Source organism: Mixophyes fleayi, chromosome 4 (genome assembly GCF_038048845.1).
Source record: "Mixophyes fleayi isolate aMixFle1 chromosome 4, aMixFle1.hap1, whole genome shotgun sequence".
Taxonomy (NCBI): domain Eukaryota; kingdom Metazoa; phylum Chordata; class Amphibia; order Anura; family Limnodynastidae; genus Mixophyes; species Mixophyes fleayi.
The window spans coordinates 298,256,961-298,283,116 of record NC_134405.1 but is presented as its reverse complement, the minus strand read 5'-3'; the positions used below and the strand labels follow the sequence as shown (position 1 = coordinate 298,283,116).

At 37.2% G+C, this 26,156-nt stretch overlaps 1 protein-coding gene across 2 annotated transcripts in view; it reads left to right on the top strand.

The window, feature by feature from the left end:
• Positions 1-26,156, top strand: part of GABRG2 (gamma-aminobutyric acid type A receptor subunit gamma2) — a 96,674-nt gene that overhangs the window by 48,719 nt on the left and 21,799 nt on the right. For both annotated transcript variants that reach the window (XM_075209871.1, XM_075209870.1), the window contains exons 5-6: positions 11,637-11,719; positions 16,380-16,517. In XM_075209871.1, the coding sequence (XP_075065972.1) occupies positions 11,637-11,719; positions 16,380-16,517 (221 nt within the window). The remainder of the gene's footprint in view (positions 1-11,636; positions 11,720-16,379; positions 16,518-26,156) is intronic.

The following is a 26,156-nucleotide window of genomic DNA, read 5'->3' as shown; positions in this document are numbered from 1 at the left end:
ATGTTCAGACACAACCTGAATGCAATTTGCATTTGAAAAACGAGCAGGGAAATTGAGCATACTTCCCAAATCCAAGGAGATACGTTTCAATTTTAATGTAGCTGTAATTACGCTCTGCTTAAATGTTACTTGCCGTAACACAGAACACAGTGCAGTTTACACACATGAAAAAGTGCAATATAAAGTCCCATAAAAACACATGCAAATAGCTATTCTGTAAAACAAATTAACAAATTTATCATACAATAATCATTAATAAAAAAGTTTTTTGTTTTTTTTACATTTTATGCAATAAGAACATAAATCAGGATGCTCTTAGTTCATACTGTACACACAATGGGTTGTTATATTCTCTCTTACTTGCATAGAAATGTTCTTTGCTATCTAGTAGCATACATACATGTAGTTTTAATACAAAGACTATGCCGTGCCAGTCATCACTGTACACTACCTACATTTGTTAACCCCTTCCCACCCCCCGATATGGCACGCAAAGGGACATAAGTCTGAATATGAATCAGCCCCCTAGGGTGGAGTGCGTATGTTTAAAGGAGGATGGGATTTTCCAGTGCAAAGAGATAATGCTAGAGGCCATGCAGTGAAGGAGAGGAAACAGAGAATTTGGAAGGGAATAGGGTTAAGGGTGCAGACTGCAGGGTGAGACTGATTTATTACCTAACTCAATAAATGTTAAAACAAATATTAAATCCATTTGTAATCCATATAAACAAAAATAAAAATGGTGGATTTTTCTCTTTCTTTCTCTTTTTGTTTCTTCATTAACTTAACAGCAGTTAGCTGGAAGATTACAAATGCATAGAACCATTCTCCTCAACAGTTCCATTTTCCAGTAGTGCACAGGCTACAATTTACTGTTGAACAAGATTTGACCTCAACAATTTGTTTGATGAATTGAGGAAAATATTCAATTAAGGCTAGTAGTGCACACTTTTACAATTTTTCTGCATTAATAAAATTCATGGACTAACATATTGTTACATATTTTGGAATAAATTGAATAAATGTAATATTCATCGAACATATTGTACAGAGGATGTTACTGTAAATTACTGTGCAAATTATGCTATCCTTTGTAAATCTTATCATGGGGAAGGGATTTTTCCCTTTTTAAGCAACAAAAGAGCCTATCTTAAAGAGAACAACAAGACCTAGTGACTGGATCACTTTCAGCATAACTGGAACTTGTTAGTGTGGTCGGGAGAATTCTCCACACATAGGGTAATAGTGGTTAGAAGCAATAATCTTCTAATCAAATTTTACGAAATTATCCAGTACAGATCCGATTCAGATTGTAAGGCATAACGATTGTTTTTGGGCCACACACACTGCAATATCAGGAGAATCACCGGACATTAGCTGCAATATTGCAGAATGTATTGCCAGCATTAGTGTAGTTTGTCTTCACCGAAAGTCACTTAAAGTTATTGTCTATCAGTTTACATATTTATATCCTGTGAGCTGTTTGGAATGTTTATGTTACTTTGCATAATTTGGCATTAGATTGATAAAATGACTAATATGAACTGTGTCTCTTGTCTATAAATATCTATAGATATGCACCAATCTTCTTAGCTCTATTTTTATACTGTACATACCAACTTAGTCATCCATCCAGATATAGCAAAACCATACATTGCAGAATTGAAAAGATCCATGTAATAGTTGTCACTTGGGGGTCTATTTACAAAGGTGCGATGAGCCATTAAACCCAGAGAAAACAGCTGTTTTCTCTGAGAATGGCCATCAATCTACTCAATTTATGAAGAGGTTAAAACAGGAGAAATCAGAGATTTATCCTGCATTAACCTACTTTTTGTTGGTTACCTGCAGTCTCCATGGAACTCTATGGGGCTGTGATGTTAATGATTTACAAAGCATCAAAAAGCATTGCCTGTTCCTATGGGATGTAGTGAAGTCAGGCTTTGCTGGTTCCCCGGCTGGGTCAGGACTTTAGCTGCACATGCACATTTCACTTGTAGCATTTGCTGACAGCGTTAGGCTGTCGGTGAAGAGTAAAACTATTTTGTAGACTGTAGGGATATTTACCAGGGCTCACAGAGCAGCCCCACCATAATAAATATCTGCAATACAACATAATGTATTGCAGTGTCAAATTAGCGTCATATTACCTATGGCACTTGCCACCCATGCTTTTTTTCTGCAAACAACCTATTGGATCCCCTTCAGGCCGGCTTTTGTTTGCAACACTGCATTGACTAAAGTTAAAGGCTATTATACTCTAATTCTCCTGGATCTTTCTGCTGCATTTGACACTGTTGACCACTCTCTTCTCATACAAAAGCTAAAATCCCTAGGTCTTCAACACACTTTCCAACCATGGTTCTCATCTTACCTATCTAATTGCTCTTTCAGTTTAAATTTTCAGAACTATCCTTTGCTCCTCACATTTCCAGAATACCTATATATCTCACACAACACACTGCAAAAACTTTAATTCATGGACTCATTATCTCTGGCATTGACTATTGCAATTCCCTTCTTACTGGTGTTCCCCAAATCAGACAACCATTACAATCTATTTTGCATGCAACTGCTAGATTGGTTTTCCTTGCAAATCGTTCTTCATCTGCTGAGCCACTCTGTCAGTCTATACATTGGTTGCCTCTTTTTTACGGAATCCAATATAAAATGCTTATACTATCATACAAGGCATCAACAAAACTGCACCTACATACACATCCTCACTTATCTTACCAACTTGACACCTCCAGTCTGCGCAAGATCTGTGTCTCTCATCCACTCTCATTACATGCTCCCATTCCCAGTTACAGGATTTAATTTGGGCTGCACCCACTTTGTGGATTTTCCTCCTTCCCACAATAAGACTTTCCTCTTGTCTTCAAACCTTCAAGCATACTCTGAAAACCCACCTCTTCAGGCAAGCTTATAATATTCCTCAACTACCCTCTTAACTTCCCTAGGTTATGCTATTACAACCCTTTACATAGTTCACACAAGACGACAACCCTCTGACTCACTGACAGACATTGCTGTCTGACTGGATCATATAGCTCAAGAGGCACTCTTTAACTCTGCATGCTGTCTGATCCAATATGCAATATGTGGAACCTGACCTCTTGTATCAGACTCCCATTGTCCCATACTTTGTAAGTTTTTGAGCTGAGCCCTCTTCCCTCTATGTCTGTATTACCCAGTATTGTTTATTTCTGTGTTTGTTCCAAATTGTAAATTGTGACAGTATTTGCTGGCGCTATTTAAATACATTTTGTTGAAGATGATGATAATGATGATGAAGATGGCAATGTGCTGAGCACAAGTAATAAATAGACTCCTTAGTTAATAATACTCATGTTCAATGTGTTATGGAAATGCAAGAGTTAAAAGAGCAACACAGAAAAATAGTTGATAACAATAGTTGAAAACAATAAGGGGCATAAATGCATTAATAAAACAGTTATTCATCTTGTCATTATGAACAAATTATATGTAAAATAATAATAATACTACACATATTTGGATTGCAAGCAAACTTTTACTTAAAAAGAAAAGCAGGAACAATAAAAAGCAAATTAGTTCACATTGCTATAACAATGCAAAACAACTAAATAAATATATAAAGCATGCAAGTGCTGCTGGACTTTTTAGAACGCTTTTCCATACTTTCATACTCACCAATCCTCACTGTGATACCTGTAAAAATGCTTTATTTTAAGGGATTTTGAGATGTCATTAAAATTGTTTTGTGACCTATGACACTTTTTCTGAGAGTCTTGATAGGTCAAATTATTCATTTGATTTTCTGTATGTTTACTCCTGCCATGAGATCAGCAATAAAAGAGAATAGAGCTAAGGAATTTTGAACACCTAAAATTGAAACCTAGTCATCATATTTTAGTTAGCATTTCATAATAGTATCTCTTTATTTAATTTTTGTAACTAATGTAGCTTATGTTACAGTTGCATACAAAGAAATGCAGCGCTGGAGGGTATAATAAACATAAAAATGGACCATAGCGCATTCCGTGTAGATGTCTGCTACTACAGTAAAGAGAGACAGAAACAAAAACCATGTTTAACACAACAGAAAACAGCGCTGATGACTGATAAACACAATCAATATACAACCATCCGTGGGTAATAAATGTATATAAACACTTTATTAAAAATGAACCATAAAATATGCAACACTGGCCAGTGGATAACAACTTGACATATAAATAATCAGATGAACCGACTGTGTAAACCATCAATAAGGCTGATGAACCATGGGATCGATCACTCTTAAAGAGAACCAGCTAAATGTCCCACATCAAATGGATACTAATGTCCAATGACCCCGTGGAAGATCATGAAGTGGAGCTTCAAAATAAGTGTGGCCACACTGATGGGGGAAAGTATACATCACCGCGATGATGGTGAACCCCACTTCAATGCTTCTAACACATGTAGTATGGAGGAGAATATGCCATAAATGCCACAATGAGAAAACCGCCACTCCTGAATGGAAATCAAAGTCGCTAAACTGCTTGAGTAGAAAGCGCAATACAGACCTGGTCCGATACTCAGTCCCGTATTGTGGTCTGTATGCGCACGCACCTCATACCCAGAACGAACTCCGGGACCTCCGTGATAGATATGTAGGTGAAGACGGCAATCCGTATAAGTAGTAAAATAGCAGCTAGCACAATCGTGGCACCAATTGTATAGCGATGATATGGCTCAAAAAAGGCAACCTCCAAAAATCCACTAGGGATATGAGCTGGGTCATGGAATACTGTTATCCAGCGGCTCAGTGAACATCCAAATCACCTGACGCGTTTCATCACCTGCCTGGTGATTTCTTCAGAGTAGGTGCTCTGTTGTGCTCCAATGCCTCTTTAAGTATTCTTGATATAATTACTCAGTCTACAGCTGGTTCATAATGGGCACTTTGTACCTATACCATACTTGTAGTGGGATACATAGATATGGTTGATTCAATTGGAAACATACAAATATCTTATATACAAAGAAATACCAGATACTTATAATTCATATAGAGCAAAAAACAAAGCACTATTAGAGAGAACAATACATATCAAAACATATATGTATATATAGAAATTATCATAATGATCATACCATCCTCCCCACATAGAGCAAATTGGATAAATTAGGACTCAGAGAAAACACCTTAGAGTCTTAAATTCTCACACTGATACCTCAACTACACATATATATATACAAATATAATAATATGCAGACACATATCTACGTCAATCTAGATAAAACGAACACCAATAATCCAACCTGAATGGATAGTGATAATAGGTTGTATAATTAATATAGAAATATAGAAGTTACAACCTAAAGATTGAAGCATAGGTAGCCACTCGGATGACTTAAAAAAGTGCTAAAAACACACATAAGGAAATATGGGTGTGTATATCGGTCAAGAGATAGAGTAGGTCCTACAAATATCATAAGTAAGCTCGTGAATAATACCGAATAAGGACCCCTAAACTAACACATCAGACCCACAAATAGGACTGATGTATCTTACAGGCGACCAAGATAAATTCATAAATACTCATGAATAGAGAATGTAACTTAAAGGATCAGGTTCAGGACAACACCTTATTGAGCTCAAGTGCTTCATTCAATCCTCTAGGACCCAAGGCATCCAGTTGATGGATCCAAAAGACCTCTTGTTTACATAATCTTTTAAAACGATCCCCTCCTCTCGTGGTCTGTTTAATATGCTCTAGACCACATATAGATAAACCCTCTAATCTCCCATTGTGAACCGCATTAAAGTGGCGTGGAACACTATGGTTGGTCTTCCTATTTAGGATATTTCTCCTGTGTTCCAGAAACCTCAATTTCAGTGATCTAGTCGTTCTTCCAACATAAATGAGGTCACAACTACATTTCAATAAATAAATGACATAACTCGTGCTACAGTTGATAAATCCCCTCACTCTAAAGTTTCTATCTGAATGGGTGATCTCGGTCACCCTATTACTGATGAAGGAACAAGACATCTATTAGAACCACATTTGAAGCAGCCTTCTGTTTGTTTAGGCAACCAACCACCTCCTACAGATGTCATATCCACTTTAGTCAGTACATCCTGAACCAAACTGGGCGCTAATATATTTTTTTAAATTGTTGTTCCTCTTAAAAAATTCTTAGGATCTTGGGGCAATATTTGTCGAAGTGACTCATCTTGTTGAAGGATAGGATAATTCCTACTAAAGATCTTCCTGATTTCCCCCGACTTATTATTATATTTGGATATAAAAGCAACCAGCCCTTTTGTATCAACTTGTTCCCCATTTTGATTCTTAGGCCTATAGGAATCATCTTTCTGTAACAGGGTATCTCTTTCTAATGAGGACACCTCTTTCAAAGCATTATTCAAAATATAATCGGGATAGCCTTTCTTTCTAAAGTCCCCCAACATAGACTCTGCTTGTAGATTAAATGTTTCTATTGAAGAACAATTTCTTTTAAGTCGCATTAACTGACCCTTTAGTATATTGTCTCTCCATTTCTTATAATGTGAACTTCTGTAGTATAAATAACTCACAACATCAACTTTCTTCTTATAAGTGGAAGTCACCAACTTCCCATTCTCAACATTCATCTGAATATCCAAAAAATCCATACTGGATGCATGATAGCGGCCAACAAACTTTAAATTGTATTCGTTGTCATTCAAAGCAGAAATAAATGAAAGTGCACGTGATTCACCCCCTCTCCATATGATAAACAGGTCATCAATGTACCGCCCATAAAAGACCAGGTCCGCGCCAAATCCACCTCCCCACACATGGACCTCCTCAAAGGAGCCCATGTACAGGTTGGCATAGCTCTGCACGAACCTGGTCCCCATGGCAGTACCCATGATTTGCAAATAATAATGGTGATCAAACAGAAAATAATTGTGAGTTAAAATAAATGAAATGGAGTCAACAATAAACTTCCCCTGTGCATCATCTACAAGGGAATCTCTTCCCAACAGCTGTTCAATCACTTGAATACCCTTATCGTGCGGTATATTACTATATAGAGCCTCTACATCCAAAGTGAGGAACGCATAGTTATCTTCCCATTCCAAATTTCTTAGATGGTTCAATAAGTGGAGGGAGTCTCGAATATGTGATTTAAGTTGAACCACCCTGGGTTGAAGAAATGTGTCTACATAAAAGGAGAGAGAAGAGGTCAGGGATCCTATTCCCGAAATTATCGGTCTCCCTGGAGGAGAGACCGCATTTTTGTGGTGCTTAGGTAGATGATAATAGATCGCTGTGACAGGATACAGCGGATACAAAAATCTAAATTCATCTCGATCAATCACCCCAGATTCTAGGGCTTCATCTAATAGCATCCTCAAACTTCTTTGGAAATCTAGAATAGGGTTGTAATGTAATTTCTTATAAAAAGCTAAATCAGTCACTTGTCTATATCCTTCACTAATGTAATCCGTAGTGTCCTGAACAACTACCCCTCCTCCCTTGTCCGCTGCCCTGAAGACAATTGTGGAGTCCTTTCTCAATTCCTGTAATGCTGTTCTTTCCAGTTTAGTTAAATTAGGATAACTATATCTACTTTTCTCACATAACTCCTTAAAATTTTTTAGAGTTAACTGGTAAAAGCATTCAATTTGAGGCCCTTTACATGAAGTGGGAAAAAATTCTGACTTCAATTTGAATCTCTTCAACGGTGGATCCCTCCCATTAAGATTTGTACCATCATAGATCAATTCAGAAGTGTCATCCCTCATTGATCCCCTATCCTCACAGCTAAGCTCTTCTAGTATATGGAGACATTCACGATCACTACTATCCAATACAATCGGACTCAAATCTGAATCAATTTTCTTTATGCTTTTGTTAGCAAAATATTTTTTCCTGCATAAAGTGCGTACAAACCGATTTAGCTCAACAAATAGTTCAAACAAGTTAGGTTCTTTTGAGGGAGCAAAATTAAGGCCCTTACTTAAAAGAGATAGTTCAGACTTACTAAGTGTTTTCGAGGAAAGGTTGAACACCCCCTCGGTATTTACCTCAATCTCGGTCTTCTGCCTATATCTTTTTCCTCCTCTAAACCATATTTAGCCTTAAAAATAAAATAATATATCCATGTTATTTAAGCAACTATCAAAATTATAATTTCTTAGAATAGTGTCATTAAAGTTGCACCATTTTCTAATAGGCTATATATTACCAATCAAAACATATTTGTATTAGTTTGATTTAATGCAGGGTAGCATATGGATCGGCATGCCAAGATGGTGGCACATGCGGGTGTGCACAACATTATCATCTTCTAAATGGGAAGAGCTGGGTGAATTGAGGTATTCCCTGCTGAATGCAGGTTTCATGTATTTGTGCTCCTTGTACTGCATCCACATGCAAAAATAAGATTTTGTTTTGTGGGACAAGATGTGTAAATTAGATATATAGAGCATTTACATAGGTGTTCCCTGGTCAAGTTGTTAATAGAACGTTTTTCTCTCAGCTAAAGGAATCAATATTTACACATCTTAAGGGTGGCAAAAATCAGGATTTTGCCTATGTATTTAATGGTGGGTCTTCAGGGGTAAACGCAGTATTTAAAGAGGAGGTTTCCATGGCACACCAGAGTGTATGCAAGGGGTGTGGATTTCATTAGAGACAGTGCTTGACTGCTCGCCAACTGTTCCCATTCCTTTCAAACAGACAATGGTTGCCAGCTGTCCTCATTCTGGTAGGGCAGTCCCAATTTGGTGTGACTGTCCTGCTCAGTCGGGACTTGGTCCCAGCTGCAAGGATAGTTGGGAGGAATCTCCTGCTTTACACTGTACTGCTTATTAAGGGCGAGCTGCTTGCATCTACCTGTAGTACACATGGCTGGCCCTTAATGAACAGTACAGTGTGAGGCAGGTCATACCTCCCAACTGTCCTTGCAGTTTGGACAAAGTCCCAAATTGCCCCAATATTAAATGATTGGTATTCACAATTAATAAATATCCCTCTATGACACACTATAAAATGAAATAGTTCCCACCATCAAATAAATTACCAACTTCAAATAATTGAATATACCCCACATAGTATTAAATGATTATCAGCCACTCTCATCATTAATCAACACCCAGTCTCCTCCCCTATTACAGTAAGAGCCCTCTCCCCATACTCACCTTCTACCATCTGACTGTCTAGATTTCAGAGTAAAACTCTTCTGTCTCCCTTCTATTTCCTACCCATCCCAGGAAAGAATAGGATGTGCTGTATAGTATAGGAGGGAGAGGCAGAACAGATTGGTGCATATGTGTAGTTAAGTGGCTGGCCCCAAGGGAGGGACCAGCCGGTTAATGAGTCCTGGATGGGGGGGGGGTTTACGAGCAACTGACCTTTTACATCTTACAGACACACTTTAGATGGAAAAAAACATTTATAGGCACAATGTAGCAATATAAATGGCAATAATTTTCAATTGTATCATAGCGGCACATGTAATAAAGACTCCTTCACTCTCCTAATTCATTTACAAAATAAAGAAGAATAGTAACATTTTAGGAGAACAATATAAATTTTCAAATAACTCCCAACAAGATGTTAGAAAATAATTTTACTGAATGGATATATTTTAATGCTGTGCTTCCACTTAGAAAATATTTTTCCTAAGGCAGCCCTTTCCCCCTAGCCCCCTCCCAACCCTAGCTGCATGCAACCGGTTCTACCGAGCTCTGAGAGTTCTGTAATACATGATTGCCAAAATAATTTTGTTAACCATCTTTAAGTGGCTGCATTGTGGAGGGGTGATACATGAGCAAAAGGAGCAATCACAAGCCGCTATCTCTTGACTGTGCCTTGTGATTGGTTCCACGGCACTTTTCAACTAGTGCTGTGAGAAAAACAGAGGAGCCCAGGGAAAAACTTTGAATGTAGAAGCTCCCAGTGCTCTGGCTAGGGACATGGGTACCTTAGGAAAAAAATGTTTCCTAAATGGTAGTGCATCTTTAATGGAGACCCATGGGGCTAAATTTACTAAGCTGCGGGTTTGAAAAAGTGGGGATGTTGCCTATAGCAACCAATCAGATTCTAGCTATCATTTTGTAGAAGATACTAAAAAAATGAAAGCTAGAATCTGATTGGTTGCTATAGGCAACATCTCCACTTTTTCAAACCCGCAGCTTAGTAAATCTAGCCCATGGTCAGCATTATAAATGGCTGCCACACTATTGTTTTCTCAACAAGTAGTGGTTGAAGCAGAGGTAATGTCTCAGGGGTTTAATGACATGTGAATGGCTGGAAATATAGATAATATGCAACATCTCAGCATCCACCAATGTCCTATCTGAACCTGCTGCTTCTTATTGCCTCCTCCCTTTAGAATGTAAGCTCTCACGGGCATGGTCCTCTCTACCCTGTATCTCATGACTGTCCAACTCGTACGACCCTGAATATTATGCTATTTGTTCACTCACATGCCTGGAATATGTACCAGTATCCATTCTAACTGTAATTGCTAGCTCATGACTATCTATGTGTTTGTTATTATGTTTAATTGTATTCATGTATCTGTTATAATTATTGTATTCATATATGTAACATTTGCAATATGTATATGTTATCTGTAAGATGTATGTCATATATGTAAGATGATTGTCCAATGCAATGGAATCTGTGGAGTCCTATAAATAGGCAATGATAATGATCATGTGCTGCTGATCCCAAAACAGGGACCTTTGAATTTCTTTCTGTCGTACTCAGCTAAAAAGGCATAAGGAGGCATAAAAATGTTAATTAGTAACGATGACTCATTTAACAAATGTTATAAATGGATTAGTTACCATTTCTGAGTTTCTGTTTGAATTCTGCTGCTGCTGAAAAATGTGGTTGTTGAAACTTAACGTTTGTAAATACTGTGATGGATTGTTCAAACATATAAAAGGTGGCTAACATAGAGAATATATTACATTATGTGAAGTTAGTGAAGTGACCAGCTTCTCTAAACTCAATTAAAATGGTCTAAATAATGATGTCCTAACTTCACATCTTAAATATGTAATAAATTTGACTGAAGCCTTTTCCTATAGTGTTTGTGTTTGGATTGTACCCAGCCTCATATTTCACAAGTTAAGCTGGGAACACATAACTCATAACTCATTCCTCAGAATATCCAAATGTGGAACGTCATTTGCTTGTTTCCATGCAGATAAACATTTTATTTATATATTGGAATATTTGTATAAAGTGATATTTTACTGAAATATTAAGAAAGTATGGATCTGTATGCAAAAATTTGTGAATATTTTTAATGCACATTTAGATGACATATCCACCTGCCATACAGCATCAATAAGTAGTTCTAATAGTAACTAAATACATTTTATTATGCTGCAACATATTTTTTATTTGTTATAGATATATAGGGTTGAATATACACAACTTCATATAAGAATTATCACCATAAATTGACATGACAAGGCTGTAGAAAATGTAAAAAATGCCATATTTTCAGATAAAGATTAAACACTGTAACAATAGAACAATAAAAAAAGTTAGAATAGAAATCCTTGATGGGTTGCCTTTAAGGAGACTGAAATGTTTTTCATATGGATTTCTGTTAATGCTTTGTGTTTAAATATAATTTTTCTGTAGGCTTACAATAGATGCTGAGTGTCAACTGCAGTTGCATAACTTTCCAATGGATGAACATTCGTGTCCTCTTGAATTTTCAAGCTGTAAGTATTTTTTATTATATTAGATTGGCAGCTTAGTTAGCTACAAGGCACTAGTTGTATGTCAATTGTGGCTTAGCAGTAAATAAAATAATACAAACAATACAAATTCAATAGCTGCTACAGATGAGTATGTCAATGTTTTATTATCATCCTATTTAAGTTATAATTTTTGTTTATTTATATAGCACCAATCATATTATGCAGCACTGTACAGAGGATATGTATTTGTTCACGGTGGCAGTCAGCATACCGATGCTGACTACCCCGACAAGACTTACCCCGACATCAGGATTCCGAAGGGCTGCTTCCCGATCTTCACCGAGGACGACTCCTCTTCACAACCACTTCAGCCAATGACGATGAAGTAAGATGGTGGCTGCACTTGATGACATCATTGACCATGTCGACGTGATTATCGCTGTTGTTAAGGGGGTCATGTAAGTATATAGCTATGTACAATGTAGTTTACAAAGGCTTCTACATTGTACATGTCTGCATACTTACATGACCCCCTTAACAACAGCGATAATCGGGTCGGCATGGTCAATGACATCATCAAGTGCATCCGCCATCTTAATTCATCGTCATTGGCTGAAGTCGTTGTGAAGAGGAGTCGTCATCTGTGAAGGTCGGGAAGCAGCCCTTCGGAATCCTCAGGTCGGGGTAATTCTGTTTGGGGTTCTCTGCATCAATATGCCGTACCTCACCCTTTATTCACATCAGTCCCTGCCCCACTGGAACTTACAATCTAAATCACTAACACACACAGACTAGGGACCATTTGTCAGGAGCAATTTAACCTACCAGCATGTTTATGGACAACATGTTGGAAGGAAACCAGAGCAACCGGAGGAAACCCACGTAAACTTGGCTACAGCGCTATGAGGCATATACTGTGCCATATATTTAAATGAAAACAGTCATCAATATATACTTTGCAAGGGCATGCTTCAAATAAATGTTTGTTTTAGATTTTATTATTTATTATTAGCTAATACTCATACTTTCCTCAGAACTGCTATAAAAAATATCCTATCATGTAAGAGGTTGTGGGTGTTATGACGACACTTGTATACAGTAGCTGTTCGGAGTTGGAATTTATTTTGATAACTAATATAGTAATGTACAGCTCTACTTTTTTTTCCCAGGTAGAACAACCAGGAAAAGGTTAGGGAGATTCCATGTTCCACAGGAAGGAACTATAAGCAAATAAGCCACTCCAAAAGCAGAAGGGATATGATTCCATTTTGAAAAAGGGAATGTCTCATTAGGTTTTAGAGTATGACACGGGTATAAGCACATCACTTATAACTAAAAGCAGGCTTGTTTTGACTCTTCAGTGCTGGATAGGTTGTTTTGCCACTATCTCCCTCTAGGCATCCACCCGCAGACAAACTTTATGACTTCACACTGTCTATAGGTTAGTGTTCTGAGTTAGCACAATAAAGGCAAAAAAAAGGAGTAAATCGTTTCCGAGACAAACCATGTTAGAATGCAAGGGGTACAAATTACTTTATTATTTTGCACATAAGTTAAATTCTGGCTGTTTTTCATCTAGCACACTAATACTTGATAGCTTTATTTTTACACTGTAAGTTAAAGTTGATCTAGGAGATGCACTGAAAATGTAAACCATTGTTTCCTATGACCAAATACCCACTCTTGATGTTGCTTGCATTTGAGAGCATGGCAGTTTCCAATTGTTGCATGTCCTTTTCAGTGTGACCTACAATGACGGCCCAAAATTCATGTAACACAGCTGTTAAAAGTGTTTTTTTCTTTTGACAATCAGTTTTAAACATCAATTCATTGAGGGTAGATAAATGGAACGTTTTCTAACAGGCCCTATGGTTAGAAGGATGTGTAGCTTTTATACATAACATTTACTGTATATACATATATATGTATACATAAGCAAACCGAGGGGGGTTTCCTATTGCCTGGAAACCCCCCTTCCAAGCCTGGGGCACTGTATAACTGAGGTGACTGGACCCTGCCCCTGCTTCACACGGCTCTGCTTGAAAAGGGAGAGCTGCGTGCACCTAACACTAGTCCACGCAGTGTTACCCATGTATATTATGGTGATAGGAAGAGTTGGAGAGCAGCCAAGCACTGTCTAAAATTATAGCCATACCCCCATGCATGCTGGTCATGCCTACTGGCGATGTGGTGTTGAAACCCCCCTCTACAAATCCTGCGTTTGCCTCTGGTATATTATACATATACATATGATTATTCATTTTGACTACATAGAGCTTTAGCAGCTGTAAAAAGTATAATAAACAGTGACACAAGCAAGTCATATTACAATATTGTATTCATATTAAAACACATGTATAAATTTGTGTGTAGTCCTAGCATCCAGAGGTGGAACAGTGCATTGCCAGACCCTTAGCAGTATCTGTGTAAGGGCCCATCTAGCCCTCCAGGCTCCCGTTCTGCTCTGCCCTTCACCTCTAGGACCCATAGCAGTTGAACCCCATTTAGTGTCGATAGTTCCACTGCCTCTAATACCTCAGAATCAGTAGTGGAACTAACACACATACTTTGGAAGAAACACTTTGGCTAGGATTTACCTCTAAAATGGGAGTGGACAAATTCTCTTATTAGGGAGGCTAGTATACTTCTTTAATCCACCATATCTCATGCAGGAAATAATCAAGGGTGGCAAGTGCTACCGATTTTATGGATTTAATTGTAATCGACATAACAGGTGCAGCATGTCAAAGGTCACCTCCCAGACACATTCACAGCACAGGCTCCATCTACAATCTGACCCAAGGGACACATACAAATATGCTACTTTAGTGTTTTTTTCATAGTAGGAGAGAAACAAGCTTCTTTCAATTATCTTCAATTTAACAGTTACTTTAATTAAAATACCTGAAAATTGACCCAAACAGACTCAGAAAACTATATAGCATATTCAATAGCATGTATTGATGTCGCTTCCTTAAAGAGAGGGTCTGACTTACAGAAAAGCAATGACATAGCACTATACAATTATTATGGAGTTGTCACCCAGACTTCTATATTAAAGAATAACTCCACCCAAAATGTAAAATTTAGTTTTGGAAGTAGTTCAGTTAGATATACTTTAATGCACAGTTCTACTTACATCACATTTGTCTGATCCCAAAGTCTGTTTCAGTCCCCTGAGGTCTCCAATGCTAAGCATTTCTTTATCTCACTACTGTTTATTTTCTATGTTTTTGATTTCGCAGGTGATGGGCTTCAATGGCACCAATGTGTTTCTGGCACAAGCACTCTTTAGTAGGAGAGGAAAGTGCAGTGCTGCACAGTAGTGGCCCTTTCTGACTAGAGAAGTTTGAACTGTTCTAGCAAGATAGACATTAGATTGAACCAGTCAGGATTTATGGCCACAAATTTGCTTGTGGAACAATTGTTGTTTGATCTGGTTCATTCGTGGTTCAACCTAAATCAGTGTAAAGTGGAACGTGTTTGTTAAACATGCTTGATGTACGACAAATGCTTTTGTTGAATGTTCTAGATGTACAGTGAATGCATACATTAAATATGTTCAACAAAGGTGTTACAAATACATGGAATGTGTTTGATGTTCAAATATGTTATATAGATTTTCAAGTTTGCTTGTAATTTTTTAAACTTTTGCCTTTAATCGATGAAGACCCATTTTTGGAACAATTTGAGAACCTCTATATCAGGCTGATGGGGGGGAGGGGGGGTGTTAGATCCTATGTAAGTAGAGCTTGTGTATTTTAGCATAAATTATTGATCTCTCCCCAAAAAATATTTGCAGGTATGATGGAGTTTTCCTTAACTGCAACTTTTGAATACTGCTGAAGACCACAGTACACTTTTTTAGCTCAATAAAGATGGAAGAAAAAATAATAAACCCCTTTAAGTTTAAAAATGTAGTGTCAAGATTTGATTTGCTATAAACCAATATGAGTGTAATAATAACAACAATAATAATAATAATAATAATAATAATAATAATAATAATAATAATAATTAATAAATAAATAAATAAAATAAATATTATTATTGTTATTACTTAAACATTTCTATTTACGATACATTTTATTATGGTGGCAATTTGGCTTTGGTTAGTTTGCTTGCCCTCCCTTTAGGTAGATTTCTAGAGTTCTGAAATTATGAAGTCACAAAGACATTCAGGGCTAGATTTACTAAGCTGCGGGTTTGAAAAAGTGGGGATGTTGCCTATAGCAACCAATGAGATTCTAGCTGTCATTTTGTAGAAGGTACTAAATAAATGAAAGCTAGAATCTGATTGGTTGCTATAGGCAACATCCCCACTTTTTCAAACCCGCATCTTAGTAAATCTAGCCCTCAGTCTCATATGATTTAGATTTCTTAATTACAAAATACACTAAAGTATATTAAACAATGTATCCTTAAGAAACATATTGATATGTATCATTATTTGAGTGACATTACCTATTATTATCATTAAAAAAAATCTTTTTGCTTTGCATCCTATTAAAACCTCATGGAAAATTCAGAAAGGAAATAGGGGATGAAATTATTTGCAAATTAAAGAACAAAAGAGTAAAAAATAGCTAAAATAAAAGATGGTTCCAGAAAAACACTTTTTCTCTACTATATATAGAAAGCCATCCAGTGATTCTGATGCATTCTTTTAATTGCATTGAAGATGGATACCCAAAGGAAGAGATCATCTACCAGTGGAAGCGCAGCTCAGTTGAGGTGGGAGATGTGCGATCATGGAGACTTTATCAGTTTTCATTTGTTGGCCTACGAAACACAACTGAAGAAGTAAAGACAACCTCAGGTAGGTAAAACTACAGGTGACATAGAAGGTAAAAAAGAGATTTCTGCTTATTAAATATTAACAATTAGGAAATGAAAAGTAGGAAAAATGAATAAACAGTCATATGCCCTTGTCAATGTGCCATAAAAAGGAAGGCAGTAAGGAAACACATTAATTACAGTGATATTTATTTTTATGTTGTTGAGTATTGAACTAAATAAATGTATGATTATGTGCTGGAGAGTAGCATATGCATTTAAAAGATATAACTAATATTTATTATTATTTATTAACAGTTATTTATATAGCACCTAAATATTACACAACACACCAAGGATAATATTTAATCATTCACATCAGTCTCTGCCCCAGTATAGCTTACACTCTATATTCTCTATTACACACATACTAGAGTTAATTTAGTCAGAAGTTAGTTAACCTACCAATATGTCTTTGGAGTGGTGGAAGGAAACTGGAGCACCTGGAGGAAACCTACATAAACACGAGGAGAACCTACAAACTCTGCTCAGATAGGGCACTGGTTGGATTCAAACCCATGTCTCCTTCCCTAATTACCCCAGTGCTCTGAGGCAGAAAAATATACTGGCATTTTAGAACAAAGTTACCCAGTGTAGATAAAAACTCTAACATAAGCCGATAGCTCAAATATTAGCTGTTGCTTATTGTCAACTGGTAATTAATCTCCCACTTACTGCACATTAAATGTAAATGTTACAGGTCTGATTCTAGCAAATCAGTTAGAATAATGATGGATTGATCATTTTAGATTTCATTTATATTTGCGCTTATTTCTGAATTCAAGAATGATCCAAAACCAGAATATCAAAAAAGGATACAGCATTATGGTAAAATAGATATCCACCAAGATGCTTTATGCTGAAAAATATTCCAGAAAGACCTAGGAAAAAAAATATCACACAATAGGTGTATTATTATAAACATGCACTACGACTTCTTATAGTTTTAGTTATTGGATAGATCAAGAAGCACCGGGCAAAAATTCTAATTTACTAAGGTGGTATGACACATTCACCTGTGCATATTACTGCATAACTCTCTTTTTCTCTCTCTCTCTGTCTCTCTCTCTCTATCTTTGCGAGAAACTGAAAGATTTTCTTTTATAACCTAAGGGTGATGAGAATGTAGATCTGTGGCTGAGGGACAATTGGATGTTGGAGGGAAAATTTCCATATTCAATTAAACATGTTTTGAGGATGTAACAAGTGAGCGTGTTTGTCATTAAGGTTTTTTGATTAACATCTAGGAATGTGTCCAAGAAAATAATGTATGCTTAGACATGTGGCCACCAGATAGGGTGTGCAGTTTAAACAATCTGTTGTTGTGTAGCTGGGTTCTCACCTGGACCATGTTAAAGATCCTTTAAGAACTCTTTTTGGATTGGTAATACTGGTTTTAGCTATTTGATAAATAGTTGATGTAAAAAGTGGTGATAGCAGAGATAAGGGAAGGATGATGGAGGGGTGATTTAGTATGTTTTCGTATTTGACAAATTATTTTTATATTTTGTAATACTATTCCGCAAACATTTTGTACAACCATTTTATGTGTTCAAAAATAAATAAAATGATTTGCAAATAAATTGTGTTAGCATGGTGACATGCAGCAACAGTCATATTTAAAGGCATCTCATTTTGACCCTTAAATAGATCCTTACATCCCTGTAGATCAACAACTTTAGGTACCCATCCAGTTAGGAGTTATCACCCTTTTTACACAGTGTCTCTGATCTCAATCCCATCTGTAGCTCTATTTATAGTTAGTTAGTATATGGCAGCCGTACTAACCAAATAGCAAGAATTACAGAGGAAGCATCTCTGTTGGTCTATTAGTCTGGAGGGGGTAGAGGTTGTGTTGAACTCCATGCCTAAAGAACTCCGTTATGTGAATGTTTCACTTTTTATTTGATTCATTTACTTTTGTTAAACTTGTGTAATTAATGATTTACATGCACCCATGTTATTTTCGACATGAGCAAAATTAACTTGATTACTCCTCTAAATGATCAGCATATCCAAGGCGGTTTGAGCAAAATCATTTGGATCATTTTCACTCTATGTGCAAGGCTATGTTAATGTGCGGATGTGACCAAGCATTTGCTTTCAGCCCACCAGGACCAGGAGCTCAACCTTTACTGAATAGTTTTAATCCTTTACTTTCAGTCTTAGTTTATCAAAAGTCCTATATCTGAATTTCCCCCAAGTGTTAACCCTAGACCTCACATTAACCCAGACCTAATAAAAAACCTACTTCCCAACTTCCATCTTATTGCAAATTAAAAATAGTCATAACAGAATTGTAATTCTCCCTTACTAGGAGGTCATCGGAACTCTATGAGGTGCATAGCAACAATCTAATCATAAAGTATATATGTGGTGCATAAACTATTATCCCATGAAGAAGAAAAACTTAAAGTCATCTTTAGAACAGTAACTGTAATATACTTTGTACAGCACATTTCTGGACACTTTTACAAATTCTTCCCTCTTCATCACAAGCTAGTCACTGACACCACAAATACAGTAGACACAAAGTAAGATATGAGTAGTATTACCGTTTGTGTATATGTTTTGCGTTGCCTGCCATAAATAACATTTTGAGGAGATTTAGGCTTCTTCTCACTCGCCTTCTGGAGAACACTGGCAATAATTTTATCCCATATTGCTCTACATTCCCCCAGTATGTTTGTGATCACATTTCAAAGGATGTCTTTCTTGAATATTACTATCTGCTGGTGGTATAGGTGCCATATGTATGCGTATTTGTAGGTGTGCAAATTCAAGACAAAAACTGCAGACATTGTACTTCAGTGGTGTCTGTAAACACTCATACTTATGTTTGCTCATTTATTAAACCCATTCCTGTATATCATATATATACATATTTTCAGATACATTAATAATTGTCAAGACATTTCCTATTTTCCATGACAAATGTAAGTTGAAACAGAATAATGCATTAATCAGTCATAAAGCATAATGCTTATTTACAACTTCAACTATGTGGACTAATAATTTAATTTCAAATGCCAACTTAGAGCTTTATGCCATATGGCAATGTTGATTAGTTTTGTTTTATTTAAATAATCAAAATGTACGGGTCTGTGACAAAGCACATTTGGGTAATAGGGAAATTGGTAAAAATGTAGCTCTGCATGCTTCTTTCTAGACATAAGAAAATTGGGACAATGCTTCTTTAGATGTTGCCTAAAATACAGCATTTCTTTGAAAAAAATGAAAAAGAAAAAGAAAAATAGTCAGCGTATTGCTTCTCATTTGAAAATCCATTCAGCAATGTCTTTGAAATGCAATGTGCCTCTGAAGTATAAATCTGAATATAAATTACATTGTTCTGTGCACTGGTGTGTTAAATCTTCTTCACAGCAGGTATACTGAGAAATTCTACTAAACCTAAAATGTTGCACATACATCAACCCTTTTTCAAATACATTGATGAACAAGTTCAGTCAGGAGGGACAGTATAAATACAAATATCCATTGTGGTCATATTTTTATGTTCCACAAAGAGAGTAGCTATGAATAATATTTACTTTTTTCACAGGATAGGCCAAAGATATAATAGTAGTCCTGACACCTGTAATAGACAGTGCATGTGAAACAGAACTTTGGGGACAGAGTTCATAGAGACACAAAGAGGCAGGCAGGGGTGGGAAAGCTGTCTGTGGGGCCTGGAAAGGAGAGGAAGGAGGAGCTAGACCATAACGCAGGTGACCTAAGGCGAGCTCAGGGAGGACAGGAATCTCCCATGGAGCAGAGAGGAGGTTGTGTGAGAGAACCTGGGAGCCAGAAACCAGAGCCATTGAGAGAGGGATAATTGACTAAAGCTGCACTGTGGAACCAGACATCGGGTTTATTACTCAGGGGCACAGTCAAAGAGAGGAAGGGACTAGATGAGAATTTCAGGAGTGTGAAAAAACAGTCATTTGGAGAAGAGTGAGTCAGACTGACAAACACTATTTCTGAGAGGAGCCACACTGAAAGCGACAGTTGGAGAACTGCGAGATAAGCACTGATTATTTATTTATTTATTTATTTGCTGAACTGAGATTTGGGGCTATAATTTAGTTAGATAGAGAATTAGTATGGAGACCTGAAGATATTGATTTAAACCCTTTTAATTTCAAGGGTAGTAGTACAGGGAGAGACAGCCAAGGATTATGGGATTGAGATATCTAGAAGTAAGTAAACGGCAAATGTAAAGTGTGACATGCTCTGGGAGCTACAGGAGAATTAAGAAAGCTGTGTAGTTTCACCATTATAGCTAATAGGAGGGAGTAGCCACCATTTTGTTATCACCAGTTTCTACCACCATTTTGAGAAATATCAAATGAGGGAGAAGAAGTGTTGGATGTTATATTCATGAGAAATATATTTCTTTCTAGAGGAAAGATTCGGCAAGATGTGATACTGCTAGTTTTCTATGCTCTGCCAAACCTAGTGATTCAAGTGAGCTTTGTTATTTCATTAGTGAATTGCACATACTTTCCTAAAAAAAAGCTTTATCAGCTGAGCAAGTAGCTGTGCCTTTTATGCTACTGGATACCAAAGATTTGGACAGTAACGGCTGCATTACAGTCTTATTGCGTGGTTTTTGTATTGCACTGTTTGAGTGTGTCAGCAGTCTATGGTTATTGAATATTGCCTGTGTAATTAGACTATGGAATGAAATGAGAATGGATAGGGGAGTGTAGAAAGAGACATATTGTCAAATGGTATCCATTTTGTCTTTGAAGTAGATGGAAAAATCATGGGTTGGGAGGGAGAAAGGGTGCAAATGGGCAAAGAAGTGAGTTGAAGATGGCAAAGACACACTGAAGTAAAATTATGTTTGTTTGGCAAGTGAAATGGTACTGTTGTAAGTAACATAATGACTTAATAGTGGAGGAAGTCAGTATTGAAACAAGATTTCCTCCAGTAGCGAAAATCAGTGCAGGAGCATTTTTGCAGGTAGTGGGTCTGATTGATGTGTTATTGTTTACATTTGGAATTATGGAAAATGTATGTGGTGTCTGGGTGTATTGTTGTAGACAGTAACGCAAAGTAGCATTTCGGTGTTGAGTGCATTTGGATTTCGGTACGAAGTGGTGAACATGAAGTAAGGTGAGGCTGAGGGAAAGTAGGTGGTGGATCACAAAGGCTAAGGATAAACTAGAGTTGGAGCAGAAGTGGGAAGAAAGATCAATAGAGACCAAAAAAGGAAGTAAGCAAAATAAGTTTTGTGGTGACAAATACAGTCATGTTTTCAAATGAAATTACCTAGTATGAGAGGTAGGTAGGTCAACAGGTAGGCAGAAAAGATGTATTGTTAGAGAAGGTAGGCCAAGTTTATGTAATAACAATGAGGCTGGTTGACTTTGAAATTAATAGATCGTGGATGGGTTTAAAGTTTACAAACAGATCTTGAGTTTCAGAGTGCACAGTAAAAGGGAGGTGTAAAGATGTGAATAAGTATGGATGGATGAAGTGCATGGGAAGTTTTGGGGTAGAATGAAGAGTGTGAGCAAATAGTGGGGACAATGGTTGGGTGAGAAATTTCCAGCAGCCATGTGAAGGAGCAGGATGAGAAAGAGAATATGCAAGGATGATTTGTGGGTGTGAGGTTTGCTTCCGCTTGTGTAGGTCAATGAGTGAAGTTGGCACAGAAAACAAACAGTTCATAGGTGTAGATTAATGAAGAGGGAAAATAGTGAGGGGGAAATAATGATGGAGCATGCTTGAGAGAGAGGAGGTGTTTGGAAAAAACTGTGGTAAAAGTGAGTTCAGAAAATTTGTGAGGAACAATTGATCAAGGTCACCATGTCTACATTTTAAACATGAACAGAATGAATATGTCGACATTTACACTGTCACCATTTTGGTGTGGACAGTATAAGTGCTATTATATTCATCATCGGAAAATCGTACCCAACCCCATTTAAAGTGGTGCCTCAACAAACACCTATCTCACTCATCCTCCTCTGCAGGATTTACTAATCACTTGTTTGCTACCTCTCTGCTCCCAGCAAGATGTCTCTGGTTTCACTCAATCAGATGCTGTGCCTCTCAGTCTTACTGTTCCATTCTGATGTAATGCAGTATATCTTCCCTGACTTAGCTCTCTGTTCTTTCATACAGCCACATTCTGAGGTAATGTCTCCTTCAAATCTGTCCCATTTCACTCATATTCCCTCTGTCACACTGTGCTTTGGCCTTCGTGGCAGCAGGTCACGGACCAGCTCCCCAGATAGCAAGTGGTTTCATGAGAACGCCTCACCTCCCTCTTGAGTCCTTGGCTATCACACTCTCACCACACAGGTTCTGATTAGCTCATACCAGTCTAATGTTGGTAAGCAAAAATTTCTGGTGTTTCTCCCCTGTCTTCTAGTGGCAGGGCCACACATTCAGTTTACGTGGCTGGTTTAGTTATTATCTTACTTGTTGGTACCAAAACAATATAAGAAACACTGTCTTATAGCAATGATATAATTTTTTATCCATCAATTATAAATGGTAGTTCAGAGTTAACTATTTCTATCAGTGACAACATTGCAGACTGGAAAGCCCTGGATAAATTTCATTGTGTAGCCATTTATATAACTGGCTGATATATTTTTTTGCCTTCTTGTGAAAATAAAGATCATACTAATAATTTATCACACACATTGCACTTGTCCACAGCAGAATTGTATAAAAATTACATTTAACAGATGGTATTCACATTGTCCCACCCTTCCCACTTTAACAGGCCTTGGTAATCAGGCAGGAAGCAATTGGCTAACCGGAAACACATTTTAGAAAATATAGACCCATAATGTTTTAAAATCTGTTTTCCATCAATATAAACATTTAAGAAAGCATGCATTAAAAAACACACCTTTATTTGGTGTTCATTTTATTTATGTGTTTATGTTTAATGATAGTTAAATGTATTCAGTTAATTAAAATACCTTATATATTCATTCATGTCAGCTGCTATCGCAACAGGTATGAACAAGGGCATTCTTGATATTGGTTTATTAATTTTAATTCGGTATTGTTTTTGATCCTTGCAAACTTAGGCTGTCAAAAGTCATATCTGTCAGCAGTATCTACCAAATAATTTTTAGCACTCCTCAGTGCTTTTGGGGTGTCCCCCATAATTGTGCATAAATATTTCTGGCTGTCAAAAGTCATATTTTTCAGCAGTATCTGAAACAATTTGTAGCACTACAAGTGCTTTGGGCTCAGAATGGATTCAAAGCAGTCCACATATGAGCAGAATGAGCAACCAGGTTCTGTCACCAGCCCTGATGGTAGTGTTCCCAGTACGTCATCTGGGAAAGGCGATGTCAAACTACACCGTCTTTTGAAATCATCCAAAAAAACACACACCCCAAAAAAATTTACGATGTTGAAGCGAAAACAAAGTCTAACTGAAGAAAAGTTAACTGCCGATAAAAATTTTTTGACAACATGCCATTCTACACACGCAGTGGCAAAGAGAGAATGAGGCCTTTGCCTTTCTCTATTAGTGGCAGATCCAAAAATGTTACAGAGCCTACAAGTGGTGCACAACTACTGTTACGCGTCAAAGCCGAGCTGCAAGATAACAGTAAGGCATTGGAGGATAATGTTTGCTCTGAATCAGAAATGACACCAATCCCTGTGGAGAGTCCATCCAACAGGGGTATGTCTAATCATGAGCATTCTGTTAGTGTGCCCATAAAGAAGGGCCCTTTCAGCAGTTCTGCTGATGTGTGCCTGAACAGCCCGAGTGTAGCCGGTGATGCACCAAGTGAGGATGACACTTTGTCTTTAGAAGAGGATGTGGGGGAGATTTGGGTATCCGACGATGAGGATGCGGTTGATTGTGTAAGTCCTGCAGCAGTGTGGCACCAGTGGCAGCAGTTCTGGCACGTGAGGTTCTGGCACCAATATGCACTTTCCAAACAAAAGAAGGGAAGACGCAGGGGGCAGAGCACAACAGTTTAACATCTGGGCTGGTTTGAAAAAAATTTTAAAAAATGTGTGACCTTGACCATAACTCCAACCAATCCTACTATTAACATACAAAGGATGGTGGAGGGCCTATCAGGAATTAAACTGTATTTTCACTAATTTGCACTCATAAGGTTTGGGTGTAATATACACCCAAAGACGAGTGCTCAATTGCTAAGAGTCATTGATGAAGAGGAAGACAAGCAGGCTCGTCTATAGAATTTGCAAGACCAAGTAATTTGAATTCCAAAAGTGGTGCACAACTACTGTTACGTGTAAAAAAACACTAAGGCCAATCCCTGTGGAGAGTCCATCCAACAGTGGTATGTCTAATTGTGAGCATTCTGATAATGTACCCATAAAGAAGGGCCCTTTCAGCAGTTCTGCTGATGTGTGCCTGAATAGCCAGAGTGTAACCGGTGATACACAAATTGAGGATACCACTTTGGAATTAGAAGAGGATGAGAGGGAGATTTGTCCATTTCTATTAATATTGTACAGTCTATAACGGCTGAATTTTTTACTATTTTCTACAAGTGGAGGGGGGCCTATAGAGACAGAAACCAAACTGCCTTTGTCCATTTCTTTACATATTTAACTAAAAGTGTAGGGTGTAATATACACCCAAAGACGATGGCTGCATTGCCAATATGCATAGATGGAGAGGAAGACAATCTGGTTTGTGTGTAGAATTAATGAAGGCCTACCTACCAATAATTAAACTGTTTTTTTGATAATTTATTAGCTTTACAATTACATTACTTATCCAATAAACAGGTGGAGCACTTAATTTGGTTATTTTAGGCCCCAAAACATTGATTTTCCAACAAAATAGCAAAACAAAACCAAACAAAACCAAAACCAAAACACGCAATGGCGGTTTTGCAAAACCAAAACCAAAACCAAAACATGACGGTAATCCAGATCCAAAACCGAATACAAAACCAAAACATGGGGGTCAGTGACCATCTCTAGTAATAACATCTGTACTCTATTTTGATCTATAAATGTGTTTATCAACAAATTTTATATGTTCTTAACAGTATATTTGGTCCATTTGAGGACCACTGCATTTCCCACAAGCACCAAGTTCTATTGCAAACATAGGGTCCATAATGCTTAATGACTTAATGCTAGTATATAGGGGCTGTTCTTTTTACATGTACAGTATATAACCAAACAAACCACATTGCACCTGAATGAAACAGATCCAACATGGTTCAAAGGCCTATAAAAGTGTGGCTGCTTCCATAAATCTGTCATTCCCACAAACAATAAATTAAATGTAAAAATCACCTATTTCTGGAAATAATAACAATAACTTATTAATGGGACTTTCTGGATCTTACTGGAAGTTAAATTTGCATACACTTAATAGATGGATGGCCTTTCTTAATACACACCTTTCAGGCAGCTAATTTGTGTGCTTAACAATATTCATGAGAAAACAACATATTAATGCACTAGGAATCAGTGACATCACTGAGGCACTACATGACCAACACTCATAAGATATGACTAATATTCATGAGACAATGGTTTCCAGCGAATTTATATGCAGGATTTTGGTTCAGACCACAAAAATGACTAACTCCATTTTGTGTAGGTGAACTTCAGCTTCTTCTGCATTCTCTCTATTATTTCT